Source organism: Argentina silus (genome assembly GCF_951799395.1).
Source record: "Argentina silus genome assembly, chromosome: 7".
Classification (NCBI taxonomy): domain Eukaryota; kingdom Metazoa; phylum Chordata; class Actinopteri; order Argentiniformes; family Argentinidae; genus Argentina; species Argentina silus.
The window spans coordinates 14,494,977-14,514,469 of record NC_139661.1 but is presented as its reverse complement, the minus strand read 5'-3'; the positions used below and the strand labels follow the sequence as shown (position 1 = coordinate 14,514,469).

General features: G+C 48.4%; 1 protein-coding gene across 1 annotated transcript; it reads right to left on the bottom strand.

The window, feature by feature from the left end:
- Positions 1 to 269: 269 nt before the first annotated feature.
- Positions 270 to 12,455, bottom strand: mapk4 (mitogen-activated protein kinase 4; the record flags this gene model as incomplete). Its single annotated transcript, XM_083673464.1, has 5 exons — positions 270 to 1,293; positions 1,840 to 2,047; positions 2,621 to 2,782; positions 4,957 to 5,101; positions 11,910 to 12,455. 5 exons carry the CDS (start codon positions 12,453 to 12,455, stop codon positions 270 to 272), a joined length of 2,085 nt encoding a protein of 694 aa, XP_083529590.1.
- Positions 12,456 to 19,493: the final 7,038 nt, after the last annotated feature.

Here is a 19,493-nt window from a genome sequence, read left to right as displayed (position 1 = left end):
CTTTACCAAATGGGTCTCAATCTGGACTTTACCCTCCTCCTCCTCCTCCTCCTCCTCCTCCTCGCGTCTGTGTCTCCCACCAGCTGCTCTGAGGGAGGGAGGCCACGTGTGTAGGCCAGACGTGACCAGGTCGTCTTGTGTACCAGACATACAGACCTTGTGTCCTAGATAACAACCAACAGCTGTGTAGAGAGACTAGAGTTAACTCTTACTAACTATACCACACATGAACAGTGTTATCAGTTGCCTTGGTAACCAGGCAGCTCCAATCAGGAGTTGGGGGTCTGAGGCGGGGGGGGGCGGTGCTCTGGGAGTCTTGGTACCCCGTTAATGTTGGAGGTACCCCGTTTGGAACCTTCCGGGCTCCCGCCTAGCTCCTCCCCCTGCTGGCCGCACAGCTTCAGCGCCCGGGAGATGAACATGTCCAGGTCAAAATGCCCCGCCTCTTCCTGTCTGGGGGGAGGAGCCTGATGGGAGCAAGGTTCACGGATGGCTTGAAAACAGCAGGAGGAGGATGAAGGGAGGGGAGGGGATATGGGCGGAGGAGGAGGAGAGGAGGGGGAGGAGGGGAGAAGCGAGGGAGGGGAGTTGGAGGCGTGCAGCGTGCCGAGGCGGTCCAGCTCCTCGTCCAGCTCGGCGGACGGCCTCACCACGGGGGAGCAGCAGGGGAAGAGGGGGGTGGGGAGGTCCGTGGGGGAGAGGGGCAGCGGCGGGGAGCCCGGGTAGAAGGACAGGGGTTCCTGAGGCGAGCCAAAGCCGGGGCTAGGGGAGCGGAGGCGGGACTGGGTACTCTCGACCCAGCGGGAGATCTCCTGGAACAGATCCCCCGGCTCCCCGTCGGGCAGGTCCTCCACGCTGCCCCCTATGGGCTGGGGGACCGGCAGGCTGCTGTTCCTCTTCCAGTGGGACAGGTCCAGGATGAGCTTGGGCTCTGAGTAGTGCTGCGGCTTGCCCTCCCGCCAGGCGATCTTGTCCAGGTACGAGGGCGAGCCCACCTTGTAGTCACAGGATCGGCCGCAGTCCATCTCGGCATAGCTCCCTCCCCCCCCGCCGCCACCCCCGCCCCCGCAGGCCCGGTCCAGGGATGAGTGGGAGTGGTCCAGGAAGCGCTCGGCGGAGCTGCTGTGGGAGTATTTCCGCGGGTCGACCTGCGCCTCCTCCAAGAGAGGGTTAGACCCCGCCCTGGGGTCTCTCTGCACCTCCTCCTCCTCGGTGTCTCCGCCCCCCAGCTCCGACACGCCTGGCATGCACTGGCAACTCCCCTGCTGCTGCCAACACACGTCTGACGACAGGCTGGTGTCGTACCTGGGCACAGGAGAGGAGAGGATTGGTCAATGAGAGGCACACACACACGTGGGCGCATGCACACACACACACACACACACACACACACACACACACACACACTCAGCCTGGTGCTCGGGAGGCCAGCGATTACAATCACCGGTCTTTATCTTGTACTCTGCCCAACGACCGTAATTCAATTCAACGTTATCTGAAATCATTACATGCTGAGGTTCAACAGGGAACATTGGACGGTTTGTCTCTATTGTTAGTCTTGGAGTGGGTGGTGAGTCAGTTAGCTGTCCCAGATTGTGTTGTGTCTATTTATTCTGTCTCTTTCTGTTTGTGATGAACTGTTTCTTCTTTTTAGTTTGTATGTGTGTGTGTGTGTGTCTCTGTCTGTGTCTGTCTGAGTGTCTGTTTGTGTGTGTGTCTGCCTGTGTGTGTGTGTCTGCCTATGTGTGTGTGTGTGTGTGTGCATGTGTGCCTGTGTGTGTGTCTCTCTCTGTCAGTCTGCCTGTCTCTGTCAAGGTCAGTCGTCTCCTTCCCCCCGACCTGTCCCAGTGCTCCGTCGTGCTGGAGGTGTGACTGTGCTCCGTGACCAGGCTGTCATCCAGCTCATCCTCGATGTGGAAGGGCTGGGGGGACCGGGGCTCATCCTGGGGGCATGAGTACCGCTGGAGGAAGGGCTGGGACAGGGCTGCCTCCGCTGTCAGACGGTCCATGGGGTGAAAGGTCAGGATACGCTCCAGAAAGTCAACGGCTGACAGGGAGAGAGAGGGGGGGAAGGGGGGGTGAGAGGGAGAGAGAGAGTAAAAGAGAGAGAGAATAAGAATGAGCTGAATGAATATAATAAAAACTCTCCATGCAACATTAGGAGATTGCTTTGCTCTATGTTATTTATGAATACAGGACAATAAATGCCTCAAACATTCATGTCATACAAAAACCCATCAGAAAATAACAATCATTTCAGGGAGGTTGAAAAGCCCCATCTGTACCTCTTGTAGCTGGCCAGTTTCCATACACACACACACACACACACACACACTCTCACACACCCTCAGCATCCACCTCGGGCAGCAGCTGTGTAAAGGATCTCTGGACCCTCCATCTCTCCAACACACACACACACACACAAACACACGCACACGCGCACACACATCCTCACCACCCCCCGCCCACTCACCCTCTGCGTCTACCTCAGACAGCAGCTGTTTAAAGGACCTCTGGGCCCTCCATCCTACCATCCACCTCCCTCTTGCACAAACACACACACACACACACACACACACACACACACACACACCCATCCCCATCACCCCCGCCCACTCACCCTCTGCGTCCACCTCAGGCAGCATCTGTGTGAAGGAGCGGCGGACCCTCCATCCGTGGGAAACGTAGGAGGGCATGACCTGCAGGAGGTCCTGTCTGTCCTCCTCCCTCAGCACGGGCACCGTGTCCAGGATCAGCTGCATCTGCTCCAGCTCATGGGCCCCTACACATGGACACACCGATCAGCAGAAAAGAACACCAATCAGGAGATTTTTTTATTTAACCGTTATTTTAACAGGGGGTCCCATTAAGACCATGGTCTCTTTTACGAGGGAGCATACACATTATTTACAGCAATTACAAAAATACAACATTTTAAAACACAATCACATATTTCAACAGAGAGGTCCTCGATCAACATTTTAAATTACCCGAGCGGCACCAGAACAACCAACTGCCCAATTCATTAGAACCCGAGGAGAGTTAACCAATCCTGAGAATGACTTTGGCAACTCGAGTGTTTTATTGTGTGGAGGTCCAGCTGGCTGAAATTGTGTTTAATCATAATAATTCTAAAAACAAAATATCAACAATATCTGAAACTGGCACTGCAAGCTTCTTTTGTTCTTGTTTTGTGTTATGCTCTCCGTGCAGTTCGGCAAATTCAATGTAGACAGCAGGGGGCGCTATGATCACGACAGTTTCACCAGCAGACAGCTGATCAGAGCTCAGGTCAGCGCACCCCGGCTGGCCGTGGATCACTCTGGCCTCGCAAAAAAAATATATTTATGTTGGCATTGTTGTGCATGTCAGAGAAAAGATAGCTAGATAGATAGAGAGAGAGAGATACATAGATAGATAGACAGAGACAGACAGACAGATTGATAGAGATAGACAGAGACAGACAGACAGATTGATAGAGATAGACAGACAGACAGACAGACAGACAGACAGACAGACAGTAAGAGACTGAGACAGACAGACAGATAGATAGACAGAGACAGACAGACAGACAGACAGACAGACAGACAGACAGACAGATAGATAGATAGATAGATAGATAGATAGATAGATAGATAGATAGATAGATAGATAGATAGATAGATAGATAGATAGATAGATAGAGACAGACAGACAGACAGACAGACAGACAGACAGACAGACAGACAGACAGACAGACAGACAGACAGTCTGAATCTGTCTGTCTGTCTCTGTCTATGTTGAAAGCAATCTAGCTTAGGCTCTAGTGTCTCCTAACACAAACAGTTGTCTCTCTACACACAACAGTGGAGCAGTCACACTGTCAGGTTCAATTTCAAGGTTTATTGTCATTTATACAACGGGTGGATGAAAGCAAGCATTAATGATTGGCTGAGAAGTGTCCAAAGCCTTGATTTAATAACGATCATGTCACGGTTAAATCACCTGTTATGATATTCCTACACCGCAGTAGATGTGTGTATCATGTACCCTTGACAACGTTTGTAGTTTTGGGAACTATATTTCTCAGCACAGGGCAGAAACCACCAGAATCTATCTACGAAATAAATACTTGCTTTTTGTTGTTTTCTTGTCGGAATTCCCAGATTTGTTGTGTAACCATTGTTCAAGGTCTTGTAAGGTAATTCTTCCTCCCAAGCTCTCCTCTCATTACAATGCACTATCCCTGTCAGAAAATACTTAAAAGCTTTCAGACAATAAAGTATTTATGCTTAACAGCCCTGCAGCAGATGGCCACTAACCCCAGTTGAACCTCATCATTAATCCTCCATTATGTATCTCTCTCTCTCTCATGTCCTATCCACCTACATAACTCCCCATCTCCACAGACTCTTACTAGACTACAGCAGACTACCAACTGCCTCGTAACACAACAGAAACATAGGCACTATATTTCCTTCAGCATAACTTCACCATTAATCAATGAATTGCCATTTCTCATCTACACGCTGTGACTCTCTCCATCTAAACAGCAGTCATAGCTCATAGTAGCTCATCTGTATGTCTCTTCACCAACTCCATTGGTATGACATGACGAAGTTAAGCACAAGCCTTGGTTAAGTTGCATACATGCAACAGGGGAGGCTGGTGGAGGCAGAAATCAGAGGACGGGCTCATTGTAACGCATGGAATGGAATAAGGAATGGTATCAAACACACGTGTTCTCCAATTTCTGCCTCCACACACATATCATTTCTCAATCCGTTCCATGCATTACAATGAGCCCGGTCTCCGATTTCTACCTCCACCAGCCTCCCCTGACACACAGCAGTAGAACCAGGATAACTCTTACCCTCCTCCAATACCCTCCATCTAGACAGACTACTAGCTAGCCTAGCTCCATATAAAACAGACATAAGACTTAGCTTACAGCACTGGAACAAAGCTAACTGTTACCTGCGAACAGCATGCGTCCGGATAGCATCTCGGCTAGGATACAGCCTGCGGCCCACATGTCGATGGCCTTGGTGTAGTTGTTGGGGGAGAGCAGCAGACGAGGGGAGCGGTACCATTTAGTCACCAAGCCCTCCGACAGGTAGCCCTGACGGACACAGAGACAGGTAACCACACAATTAGACTCATCAGATGATTATGTTACACAAATAAACCTTATCTTCTTGCATTCTTAAAGGTGAGATCTGTAATTCAATCAACCACTTTTTTTGGTAAACAGCTGAGGGGTGGAGCTGGAGAAATTTCTCTCAATTTCATAGACAGAGCTATGGATGCAAGGACTGACTCTCCATGAGATCAAGGTTATAGTTTTAACCATGTTAGGAAGCTACACAGTGTTTGTTTACAATTGCATTGTTTACAGACAATGGAATAAAACAAGCTTCTATTTTGGGTTCTGATGGGGTTGAACTAAGCTCATGTAGGCTTTTAGGTTATATTCTTCAAGAATTAATGGCTACATATCATTCCTTTAAAACTCCCAAAATGCATGTCCCAAATTACTGATTGCCCCTTTAATATGTTGATATGAATCATGTAGCCCTGTGGAGACAACAACACAACAGGGTAAGAGGAACAGCGTGTTTGTTTTAACAGCAGTGAGTCTGATCTGATGAGCCGTCCTCATTCAGAGAGAGCCAACGGTCCTGGCAGGAGACGCAAGGATGAGGATTATGACAAGGACATGAACACTGACAAGAACAAACAGTGTGATCATCACAGAGACAATACACAATCTTGTGTCGAAACAGTTCTGTGGTGATAATAGTGTTCTAAGTGTTTTTTGTTGTATTCTCCTCAGGGGAGGCTGGTGGAGGTAGAAATCAGAGGACTTCCGTTCCATGCATTACATTGAGCCTGTCCTCCACTTTACACCTCCACCAGACTCCCTGATGCTCCTGCTTGTTTTCTCTAGACATCCTCAGATGTTTTGGGAAGAAGGGCGAGACCCTAAACTACAGACATCATAATAATAAATGTTCTTACGATTATGTGCCATAAACTTACAGTAATATCAGAGACAGTATCGTGGTTGGTGTGAGCCACAGTGGTTTAAAAGATGTCTTTATACAGTGTAATGTCTCTGTATACATGGGGTAGAAGGTCAGAGAAACTGTCTCCTTGTTATCCAATTACTGCACCTTCTCTCTTTGATGTGGTCCTTTAAAGTATTTCTGCCTAACGATGGTTCTCATTAGAACAGTTCTCTGACTAGAGCTGACTTCACTCATCCTCATAGAAGTTTGTTCATTAACACACCCACACACACGCATACATGCGCGCACACACACATGTGAGTGCACACGCGCACACACACAAACACACACACACGCACACAGACAAGTGAGTGCGCGCACACACACACACACAGGTCATCGCAGGTCCCAGACACTGCTACTTTGGACTGCGACAAACGTCAACTCTACTCCCTCCCCCACCCCACCCACCCCCGCCCTCTCCCTACCCCTCCCTCCCTCCCCCTCTCTCCTCTATTTACCAACAGATGACAGAGCACCCCCACCTCCCCCTCTCTCTCTCCCAGTCCCTCCCTCCCTCCCTCCCTCCTCTCTTTACCAACGGATGACAGAGCACTCTTCAATGTTTGATGAGAAGCAGCTGAGACAGCCTTGGGCCACCCCTCCCTCCCTCCATTCCTCTCTCCCTCCCTCCCACCATTCCTCTCTCCCGCCCTCTCTCCATTCCTCTTTCCCTCCCTCCCTCCCTACCAACTCTCCTTCATTTCACCCTGTCCTCTCACTCCCTCCCTTCCTTCCTCCATCCTTCTCTCCTTTGTCACCTCCCTCCTCCCTCCATCCATCCTTCTCTCCTTTGTCACCTCCCTCCCTCCCTCCCTCCATCCTGCTCTCCTTTGTCACCTCCCTCCCTCCCTGGCTGCAGGTGATGAATTATTAGTAGGGTTTGACGGGGTCGTCTCAGCCTCAGCCACGCCACAGCAGCAACAGGTGGACAGACACGGGTCGTGGCCATGTTCCAGACCACCTGCAAGCCCGTCGCGCTGCACAAAGTAACCAATGGTTGCCTGCCATGTCGTCTACAGTGCAGCACAGCAGACGTATATATCATACAGGTGAGGTGTCTGACATGTTATCTCACCAACTGCCAAAGAGTTCCTGAACACTCACCACCTAGAGTGCCAAGTGTTTTGTGTGGTATTTACCTAGCAACAATACTGTGAATGGCTAGAAAATGAAGCATCATGATTTATGCGTTTTTGATTAATAGAGTCACCCTCGGCACTCTAGAATGTTGACAATTCGGGCGACTTTATTCACCCGCGTCACTAAATGAGTTAAAGACATATCCAGACGCCGTGCAGCGCGACCTGGAACTCAACCACAGTCAGGAGGTTTAGATAGTTGTGCTGTCACCACGGGAACAGCTGCTCCTCCTCTGAGAAGACACTCAACACTGGGTTAGAGTCATGACTCATGGGTCTATGCAAGGCATTACATAGGCTCATACCTGCTTATTACAGGTCCAGTATGTAACATTCAAGCTTTCTAAAAGCTTCCTAATGGTTGTAATGACTATGTTTAATCGGTAGCAATCAGGGGATGAGATCCCTTGAAAGAAATATTTCATTTACGGACTCTGTTTTGGTCCAGAAAAAGCACTTTCTAAAATGTGCTAAAAAGTATCCTACCCGACACTCTGTTTGCATACAAACATGTTGTTACTGCCAGGGGTGTTCTAGGGGAGGGGCCAGGGATGTTCTAGGGGAGGGGCCAGGGGTGTTCTAGGGGAGGGGACTCATACATTTTCATCTTTCTGTCTCTGGTGGCTGCCTCTTCGATTCATGCATGCATGTATGCATGCATGCATGCATGCAGAAGGAGCTAATGTCCGACACTTCAAGTCCATTTCGGGGAGTTGTTATTATTGGAGAGGATGTTGTTGTTTGGAACTTCAAACTGAATTTCGCTGCAGTGGCCAGATGTCGCAGATTTCCAACAAACTTACACCCTACACCTTTAAAATGTTCACTTTTGGGACTATCCCATTGGTTCCCTTGTACAAGGCAAACTAAATCAAGCTCAGCTCGAACATTTAGAAAGTAGGCTATTTGACAGCTATGTATACATAATGTACATGAATATGTATTCATCTGCCTTATTATTATTAGGGAGGATGTTGTTGTTTGGAACTGAATTTCGCAGAGGTGGCAGATTTCTAACAAACTTATGCCCTGCTCCTTTAATAATGCATTATACCTTTTGGGCCGTAAGTGAAGTGAGTATCACCACAACATCCTCCTACCTACTCAGAGTGCTGTTATGACAGAAAATGGTGTAGGACGGTGTTTGGTAGTGTTCTAATTATAGCATCTGTCACAATATCACCAACTGTCACGAGAATCACACAGACCTCCTGTTGAGATCATTAGGAAAGATAATGAAAGCAGACGTGATGCTAATGAACACTGACAGCCATACGCCAGGTGCTGATAGGCCTATTATTAAACCAGCCACAACTCAACTCACATCTCAGCTTCAGCCATCAGGGCAGCAATGGTGGGAGTGTCACCTGTCACCATGTTGTCATAAACAGTGGAGCTCCTGAAGTCTTGTCATCGAATCAAATCGAATAAACATGCTTGATGACGCTATCGAGCTACCTCTAACCTCCTAGACTCCTACCTCCTAGATTCCTATATCCTAGACTCCTACCTTCTACTTCCTGCCTCCTAGACTCCTACCTCCTAGACTCCTACTTATTCGCCTCCTATCTCCTCGTCTCCTACCTCCTCACAGTTTGCCAACCAAGGCCTGCTGTGCTACCAGCAGTGGTGGGCATTGATCTGTCAGGCAGGCAGTCAAAGCTCTGCAGTCATAGAGATATTCAGGTGTTCCTGAGAGAACTGCAGCAAAGCCCCTGCCTCTGTGTCTCAGAGCAAGGTAAAGCTGCCCCTAACCGCTGATCTGGGGTCAGTTATACTTCTTCCATCTGATGGTTAAGGTTAGTGTTTGGGGAGGGTAAGCTGATCCCAGAACTGTGCCTCGGGGCAACTTCTCCCCAGAGTCGGTATCTGTCTCCTCTATGAAGAGAATCAACATGAGCCTGTCAGAGGAGTTCAGGACGGAACGTTCTGTTCCACCCCCAGAGAGAGGGGTACACACAAAACACACACGCACGAAGGCACTCATGCACTCATGCACACATGCACACGAAACACACAAACGCAAATATGCACACACACACACACACACACACACACAATAGGTTGTACAGGGTTACAGACTACACAGACTAGAGAGAGAGGTACACACAGACTACACACTCACTACTAACTCTGTTCCACTCCCAAGGAGAGGGGTACACACACACACACACACACACACACACACACACATATTATCTTCCACCCAGTGAGACAGGTACACACTACACACTGCGGAGTACTGTAGCTGCGTGTGAATAGACTTTCAGTCAGTTGGACAGGAGGAGACAGGGGGTGACCAGGGGGAGCACCAGACAAGCAGGTTCTCCTCAGAAGGATCTACCTCTGAGTCACTCCTCTCTCTGCCTTCCCTCTCCTCCAGGCATATAACCTGGTTTACAACCTGATGTGGTAGACATGGGGTTGGGATTCAAATCAGCTGTCACATGCCGCGCACACACATGCACGCATACGCATGTACACAAAGACAGATGCACACACACACACACACACACACACACACACACACACACACAGAGCCAGAGACACGCACACACGCACACATGCACACACACACACACACACACACACACACAGAGCCAGAGACACGCACACACGCACACATGCACACACACAGAGGCAGAGACACGCACGCACGCACACACACACACACACACACACACACACACACACACACACACACACAAAGGTGAACACACACACACACACGCACACACACACATCAGTCTCTGTTGCTCCCCTGTCTCAGGCCAGCTTTGCAACAATAAATCCAGTTAATAAGTCCAGAGTCAAGGGTATACAAGCGCTTTGTTTGACTCTGCCAGCCAGAGAGAGCACAGCATCGCCCGGCCTCATTGTTCTCCTTGTTCCAGTCCTGCCAGGGTCTGTTATTCCTGTCCTCCTCACAGCCTGATCCCCCCCCTCCTCCCTCTCTCTCTCTCTCCTCCACCTCCACCTCCACCCCCACCCCCTGCCTCTGCACCCTGCTGCCCCATGCTCGGGGCTCTGGGCCTGGGCCCGGATCTGACAAAGCTCCCCTTTCACTGGGGCCTCGCCCGGCCTGCTAGTGTTACACACTGGGATCCAGCGCCATAATAAAACAGCACAATGGACCAGTAAATTGTCACATTAATCCATCAGAACCCGCAATCCAGAACAGACGGGGTAATCGTTCAATTTGATTACTGTGTAACTTAATAGGGCATAATCCAGACGAGGTTATGAAAGCAGGGCTTTATTATGGTACGGTAGACGGATAACAACGACATGGTGGTTTCCATTTATGCAAAGGAGAGAATCTCAGGAGAGGTCGCAGAGGGCAGCAAACTCAGTGTCAGCGGATAATGATACTGTATGTGAATGCGTGCCCTATACAGAAACACACGTGCACGCTCGCACAGACAGAGAGTGACACACGTGCACGCTCACACACACAGAGAGTGACACACAAGCATGCGCAAACACTGAGAGACACACACACACACACACACACACACGTATCATTGGATATGGTGGAAAATTGTAGTGAAAACTCTGTGATGAAACTTTATACAATGTTGTTCCAAGAGTAATTAACGCTTTACTACACAGATATAAAAAACTTCACTCACCCCTTAAGGTTGGCTTTAGCTAAATTTTAGGACTGTAACTCACACACAAACCCCACAAGTATGAAAGACTTTAAAAGCTTTGCTTTAGAAGACACTCCCAGGAGGAATTCTTCTATGTGAATATGATAGCATCTCTACCTCCCTGTCAGTGAAGACTGTTGTAGTCTGAGACCGGTCCGCTGTGCTATCTCTCTTCAACAGTATCTCTTTGTTATCTCTCACATCTCCCCCTTGTCCAGACCTCACCTGATATACAAACACTTGTATGAGGCAGACCTGAGTCAAATACATACAGTACGTGAAATACTTGAACATCTTTGAAGTGTGCTTCATTTTTATCTTAAAGGTCCAGTATGTAACATTCAAGCTTTCTTAAAGCCTCCTGATGGTTGTAAAGACTATGTTTAATCAGTAGCAATCAGGGAATGACTTAAATCATCTCTTGAAACAAATATTTCATTTATGAATACTGTTTTTTGCGTTTTCTAAAATGGAGTGTCCTACCCCGACACTTTGTTTGCATATAAACATGTGGGTACTGGTCAGGGGTGTTCTAGGGGAGGGGCCAGGGGTGTTCTAGGGGAGGGGCCAGGGGTGTTCTAGGGGAGGGGCCAAGGGTGTTCTAGGGGAGGGGACTCTCCGATTTTGCCTTTCTGTCTCTGGTGGCTGCCTCTTGAATCATGCACACATGCAGAAACACAAAAGCTAATGTCCGACACTGTAAGTCCATTTCGGGGGTTATAGTATTATTACGGAAGATGTTGTCGTTTGGAACTTCAAATTGAATTTCGCTGCGGTGGCCAGATGTGGCAGATTTCCAACAAATACCCTGCTGCTTTAAAGTTTGCATTATCCCATTGGTTCCCTTGTACAAGACAAACTACATCAAGCATTTGAAAGTAGGCTATTTGACAGCTATGTATACAGAATGTACATGAATATGTATTAATCTGCATATGTGTATGAATATGGATATAGTGTATTATGCTAATTCATATTCATGAATATTAATAACAGCCTATGCATATGTACGTACTAGTTATGTACCAGACAGGTTTGACACCCTGACACCCTGTTCTTCTCACCTTATGGGAGTAGTGAGGGTCGACGATGCGCGCCAGGCCGAAATCCCCGATCTTCAGCAGCAGCTGGTCCGTGTTGAGGAAGACGTTGGCGGGCTTGAGGTCCCGGTGGAGGACGTTGGCCGAGTGGATGAACTTGAGTCCCCTGAGGAGCTGGTAGAAGAGTAGGGTGGCGTGTCCTGTGGGCAGCGCCCCCTGCTCCAGTAGGTGAGCCAGGTTTGTCTCCATGCACTCCTGTACGATGTAGAGGGCGCTGAGCTGGGCCGGGTCGCGGGGCAGCGGGCGTCCGTAGGGGCCCAACACCTCCGTGACGCGGACCACGTTCTCATGCTGCAGGCGCCGCGTGATCTTGACCTCCCGCAGGGCGTGCTTCACAGAGACCGTGTCGCGCATCGACAGCTTCTTCACGGCGACCCGCCGGCCTGTGCGCTGGTCCAGGGCGGACAGGACCAGGCCGGTGGCGCCGCTGCCCAGCGGGCGGGGGTCGGTGAAATGGCCCCCCAGCTCGAAGCCATGGAGGAACAGGGGGGCGGAGTCTGGTTTAGCCATAACTCAAGACTCAGGCGGAGGCGGAAGGAGACGTCAGAATGGGTCGTACATGATTTGGTAATAAAGCAAATAAAGGGACTGAAAACAAACAAACATGTAAACAAATAAATCACATCTCTAATACTGTGATTTCCTTCATTAACATATGAACACAAATGTGTTGATGTACTGTCAAAACAACATTCAAGTCTGAATCAATAAGCATGGGAGTTATTTAGATCCTTGAAACTAGCTCAACAGATCTTCAAGTGTGTGTGTGTGTCCTGATGGAGATGGGTCTAAACAACACAGCAGAAGCCTATCCTCCTCCATCCACCTTTGGTATCAGTGTTAAATAGCATCAGAGCAGCAGCTGATGTGATCTGAGACAAGCCAGAACTCTTCACCCCTGTACAGGGCAAGTGTTTCCATAGCAACACCCCATGGCCTGTGTCTGCCACACACAGATGCATCATGGGATGGAAGGTCAGACACACACACACTCCGATCCTCCAGGACCAATCACAGCTCACGACAGGCTAAGGGAAGAAATAGTTAAGATTCAACAGGACTTTTATAGTGGATCTGGCTCCTCCTCCATATCTGTCAATCAATCAATCAATCAGCCAGTCTACTTGTTTTGGTTGTAATGCCCAATAAGTTTGTCTTGCACTTTCTTCACAAAACCCCCATGATGAACAAGAAAAACAGCCTACCAACTAGCCAACCAGTCAGCCAGCCAGCCAGCCAGCCAGCCAATCAGTCAGCCAGTCAGTCAGTCTCCAATTCATCAGTTCAAGTCTTCTCCTGGCCTCAAATAAATCCCGGTTGTGTGTCACTGAGTTAGACTGAGTAACATTCCCAGAGCTCCTAGCTTCTCCTGCTCACACTAGTCCTCCTCCAGCCCATTCAGGTGTTCCTGAGCCTGGCTGCTCAATGACTGGAGCTCGGGGTCAATCCTGCATGTGTGGCATTGAGTTAATGAGTGTGTGTGTAATCCCTCGGTAATCTAGCGGCCTCCTGCTGCCTTCTGTGGCTGGAGGAGGAGGAACAGGAGGAGGAGGAGGAGGAGGAGTAGGAGGAGGAGGAGGGGGGGGGGCCTGCTGCCGCTGCCGCCGCCGCCGGGCTCTGGACACAGCTATTGGCCAGCATCACACACACACACACCTGCTGGGACAGAAGGTATTAAACACAGTTACACAGATACAGATATACTGTACACAGACAGTACGCAGTGATAGACAGAGGGTGTTATGTGCCTCTTCACAATAAGATTAAGATTAGGATTAAGACAACTTTATTGTCCATGACGTTTTCATAGGATGGACATGTTTCTTTGGCACACAAGAAGGGTAAAAAAGACTGGGTTAGGTATCTTAAAAACAGACATACATTACAGCCTACTTTTGACACGAGCATGGCTACCTGTTGTCACTACTCACACGTGTAAATTGACGGTTATGTTTGCAAGCACGGGACAAACGTGTGACAGAAACACTCTACAGAGGATTCAAGAGCAACAAGACGAGGTTAGATATGAGGTGGTAATTACAAAGGTACAAATGTGCCAAGTAAATAAACATTGACAGCGTACGGTTGGATAATTCAACCGATGAGTTCGTGCGCCAGTAGAGATCACACTTCTTGTCTGAGTGGCAAAGTAAGAACAAGAGAAGACGAGAGCGTGTTGACACTCGAGCACAATAGGAGATCACAGTCGGCTAACTTTATAAATAATACATAACCTGCTGCATATGGCGGCTGAGTGTGCTATCCGCTCCGTCGTTTATTCCGTATGCTTAACGTTATGCAATAGAAGAACACGTTGTTTCTCGACCCGTAGTTTATCACGGTAATATACTATATACTCTCTCTTTAACACCGCCTGTGGATCAATCCTGCTTAGAAATAAGTGCTTGTGAAAAGGAAACAGTTTCTGCAAATAAGGACGAAAGGAGGAGGAAATATATAGGAGAAAATATTACTGTGCTGATTTTGTATGTTGTATTATATTCTTACAAGACTGTAATTAAATAGGTGGTCTATATTTAACATGTAGCCTCTCCCGGTCCTACTGTACAATGCACCCGGCTGCTGCATCTGCCTTCTTTGTGCTCGGTACATAACGCCCGTATCGGTACGGGAACACTGAAACCCCCGGTGTGAACGGAAAGATAAAGGTGCGATAAGTGGCATTTCTACATTTTCCAAACGTCCCGTAGTCGCGAGGAAAGCTCCCGAGTAGCGATAAAGCAGCCTACGGGTGAGTTCTAAAGCAAGCGTATCGTTATCTTTACATCACACGGCCCATCCATTGAGAAAAACTACAAAGACACAACATGCAGGCAAAGCTATCATAACACTCACCCTCCATAGCATATGCCGCGGCGAACAAGGCAGCCTGCCGTGGCTGATGGAAACACGATGTGTGTTATCCTAAAGCTGAATTCGACTGTCCAAAAGAAAGTAGAACATCATCATGTCTTTATATCTTTTTTTGAAACGGAATCATCAGACAGCAGCGTTACTGATACCGATACCGGGAGCGATCCGTGCGAGAGATTGTGGTTACTGTAGTCTACCGCCGGTTGCGTAAAGCATTTATTCAGAGAAATAATATCACTCTTTCCGATCTGTTCCACAGTGTAGAGGCAGAAAGCCCAGACTGGCGAGCGTTGCACCATTAGTGATTGAGTGTTCTCTCCCCTGCGCTCTCTTTCTCTCTCTTTCTTCCTCTCTCTCTCTTTCTTTCCGTGGGCTACTTCACGGACTGTAGCCTGCGAGCACCTCTGCTCAGATCCAACTCCACGGCGGCCCCCGAGCTGACGTCACGTTCGCAGCCGTCAATCACGTCGTTATCTAGACACCTGCGGGAGTATTATCTCACTGGAGAATCCCCCGGTGCCCCGTCAAGTAGATTAGAATGTTCACCTACACGACAAGAGAGTCGTGGATTGGTTTAGGCCTTAGTCCATGTGACAATAAACGATGACGGTGTGTGTCTGCCTTGCAGTGCAGAGAGCAGGTTAGATGTTTAACGGTACTTAAATGAAGATCCAGGAGAGTACTGAAGACCACTCTTGTAGCCAGAAGACAGTGTGTGACAAAACTCCACAAACTCAATTCCACAAAACCACAACCACATCACAGCAGCTTCTAACAATAACCCTGAACGCTTTCTGAGACGACAAACATTGTCCCCAAAACATCTCGACATGGTGGACATTTCTAACTTCTTAAGACGAGTTAGTCCCCAAACATCGTACTTCTTAGGACCATAGTGGCATGCTCTCTCTAGACTTCATGAATAAAGTTTTAATTAATTGAATGAATCAAACATGAATGGCTGCTCTCACATTTCACCCATCGCACATTGGCTACTGTGACACAGTCATCTACCCATTGTAGAACCCTTTTAGGTTCCACGTAGAACCCTTTTCACAAAACGTTCTAAATGGAACTCAAAAGGGTTCTACAAAGGGTTCCTCTATGGGGATAAATGGAGAACCCTTTTAGAACCCTTTTTTCTAAGAGTGTAGGGCTGTCATCCAGAAACTGCAGCTCTGGGGGGTGTAGGCCGAAGAGAAAAGGTGACCTCCTAACACACACACACACACACACACACACACACACACACACACACACACACACAGGAAGACAAGGGCCGCACACACACACCACACACACACACACACACACACACACACACACACACACACACACACACACACACACACACACACACACACACACACAGGAAGGCATGGGCAGGTCCCAGAGTTCAGCCCAGCAGCTGAACCCCTTCAACAGATGCCTCTCTCCTGAGCAGACCCTCGGAGGCCAGATTATCTGCTGGGTGAGGAGGAGCTCCTGAAACTGGATTAGCTATGATGGAGGTGAGAACAGGCTGGGGGGGGGGGGCTAACGGGGGTGAGGGCTGGGGCGTCTTATTATTATTATCAGATCATAGATTTAATGAACTTACTACTAACTCAGCCTGCCTGTACAGCTACCATGAGGAGTTGAGTGGGCGGTCTAGAGTTCTTTCAACATGAAACTCAAGTTTTTCATGTCTGTCTGTCTGTCTGTCTCTCTCTCTCTCTCTCTCTCTCTCTCTCTGTAATTTACACAGATGGAGAGGAGAGTAGCCAGCATCCTCTCTCTCTCTCTCTCTTTCTGTCCCTCCATCCATCCGTCCGTCCGTCCTTCCGTCTGTTCTCTCTCTCTCTCTCTCTCTCTCCCTCTCTCTCTCTCTCTCTCTCTCTCTCTCTCCATCTCTCTCCTCTAGGCAGGATCTTCCTCTTAATGATGTCCAATTAATGTTGCACTGTGGTGTGATGTTGGCCCACAGGGTTGGAAACATGGAGGAGACACAAGCAGAGAGGAAGCACATCCAAAATGGCCATGCATCATGAACATGCAACTCCTTGACATGTACATCAACACATGCAACTCCTTAACATCAACACACACAATGCATGCTGGTAACACACAGAGATACAAAATATATCTGCAGGTTCTTGAACATTCCCTCTAGTTCATTATAGCACTTGGGTTTGGTAAATGAAGTTAGTAATACCAAGACAATCAAAACAGCCTTATTATGGTGAAGACTACACACCCGCAGAGCCTGAGTGTGGTGTGGGTGTACCAGTGACCTCTGTCTGTCTGTCTCTCTCTCTCTCTCTCTCTCTCTCTCTCTCTCCCCCTCTCTCTCTGTTTCTGTCTGTCTTTCTCTCCCTCTCTCTGTTTCTGTCTCTCTCTCTCTCTCTCCTTCTCTGTCTCCCTCTCCCCCTTCCTCTCTCTGTGTCCCTCTCCCCCTCTCTCTCTCTGTGTCTTCCTCTCCCCCTCTATCTGTCTGTCTGTCTCTCTCTTTCTCTCTCTCCCTCTCTCACTCTGTGTGTGTGTGTGTGTGTGTGTGTGTGTGTGTGTGTGTGTGTGTCTCCTCTAATTAAAATAGATAGCATTAGACAAATGGAGCGCCCGCTGGCTATTTCCAGAGGCAGTAGAGAGACACTGGGATTAGGGGTTGTCAGCCGCACCTGATCCCGTTCGCCCAGAGAGTGTCCTAATCATCTAATGTGGCTTCCTTCCTTCCTTCCTTTCCTTGTCTCCTCTTCTTCACCTCTGCACTGATCTGAAGATGTAGGGACAGATGGAAGCTATGCTATATGATGAATGACTAACATAGATACTGGAATTGCTCTCTCCAGCTTTTTTTTTTACATCAACACTGATGAAGAGAAGGAGAGAAGGAGAGGAGGAAAGGAGACAAGGAGACAGAGGATGCAGTGTGTGAGAGGGGACAGGGGAGGCTGGTGGAGATAGAAATGGGAGGACGAGCTCGTTGTAATGCATGGAATGGAATGAGGAACGTTTGATACCTTTCCTTATTCCTCATTCCATTCCATGCATTACAACAAGCCGTCCTCCGATTTCTACCTCCACCAGCCTCCCCTGTTTCCTACATGTACAGCTTTATACTCTGTATAAACCTTACAACATTGAAACAAGATTTGGCTTGTTAATAAACCCGTCCTCAGATTTCCACCTCCACCAGCCTCCCATGGAGGGGAGGTTGGTCATTATTATCTGTTTGACCACTGAGGTATAATTTATGAGCTTTATCAAGCCTGCCAAAAGGACAGAGTGGGAGGATTAAGGAGAGGGATGAGGCAGAATAACAAACAGATTCATTACAAAGCAACAAAGCAACGAGGTCAGTCCGACAGATCACTGAGACTAGTCACTCCATGCTCTGACCGACGTGGCGAAGTTGTGAAACAATACTGTAATTATCCTAAGCCAAAGACTCGCCGAAAAGCCTGCTGTGACTCTCCCTGTTTTTGTGTTAAAGGGAACTTATTCAGAGACAGAAATTGATATCTTCCATAATCCACTATACCGCCGTTAAGACACTGGCTTTGTGATGAAGTTTTTTGCAATTTTGGCCGCACTCCAAAAATACAGGAACATCACATGTGTAATTCAGAGGGCTAATATAACAAAGAGCCCGTGCTTTGGCAGAGACTGGGAGGGAGAGAGAGAGGGGGGGGGGAGACGGAGAGAGAGAGATGGAGAGACGGAGAGAGGGGGGGAGAGAGAGAGGGGGGGGAGAGATGGAGAGAGAGAGAGAGCTAGAGAAGATAGGAGTGAGAAGATAGAGAGAGAGCTAGAGAAGATAGGAGAGACAAGATAGAGAGAGAGACAGTATGTTTGGCTGCCCTCCCACAGCGCGCTGCGATGCCCTGAGCGGGCGGGCGAGCGTCAACATCCTGTGGGGTCGGGTTACTGCCGGCTCTGTCCTTGCTCGGACGGACGCACGGACGGACACTCTGCGCAGGAGGCCGCGGAAATAAATAAATAAATTAGAAGCTAAGGCTGATATTTCTCCATCACGACGCCTCCGTCCCTGACTCAGCTCTTTGTGAACGTTCTCTGGAAAGAGAGGGATGACCCGCTGGGAAGAGAGGAGGAGTGCAAACAAGGCGTGGACACTAGATAGACGTCTGAGGGGGAGATGTGCACTGTACACGGGCAATTAAAGGGTTAGGGTTTGTATGTTTTCAGCCATTAGATCTAAAATGAGCGCTCACGAGCCCAAAACGGGTCCCCGAAATATATTTAAAAAAAAGAAAAGTCAAGAAATGACCTGATTGGACAGAGGGGCACACCTCCCCACTTCCATGAGTAAAAGCTTTTTTTTTTTTTTACAAAAGTTTGTCGGCTTTAAACTAAGAATCTCATACGAAATCGATTAATATTATATCCTGAACCGTACAGTCAACACTTAAGCCAAAATGTGAAGTAAAGACTGTAGCATCTCTTTAATATAAGGTATATACAGAGCGTGCATTCACTGCATTGTAAAGTCAGCAAACTAACCAAGCCCCACCTCCGAAAAACTGACATTTCTTACAGAAAATGATTTTATTTAAAAGTATTGTGGAGTATGAAGGGTTAACACATGTTGCAGTGCAGGCACAAACTGAGCCACAGCAGTGGGACAGAGAGATGACAGAGGTTGTTCCGCTGTCAGCATTCAACGTTTCTTCTCTG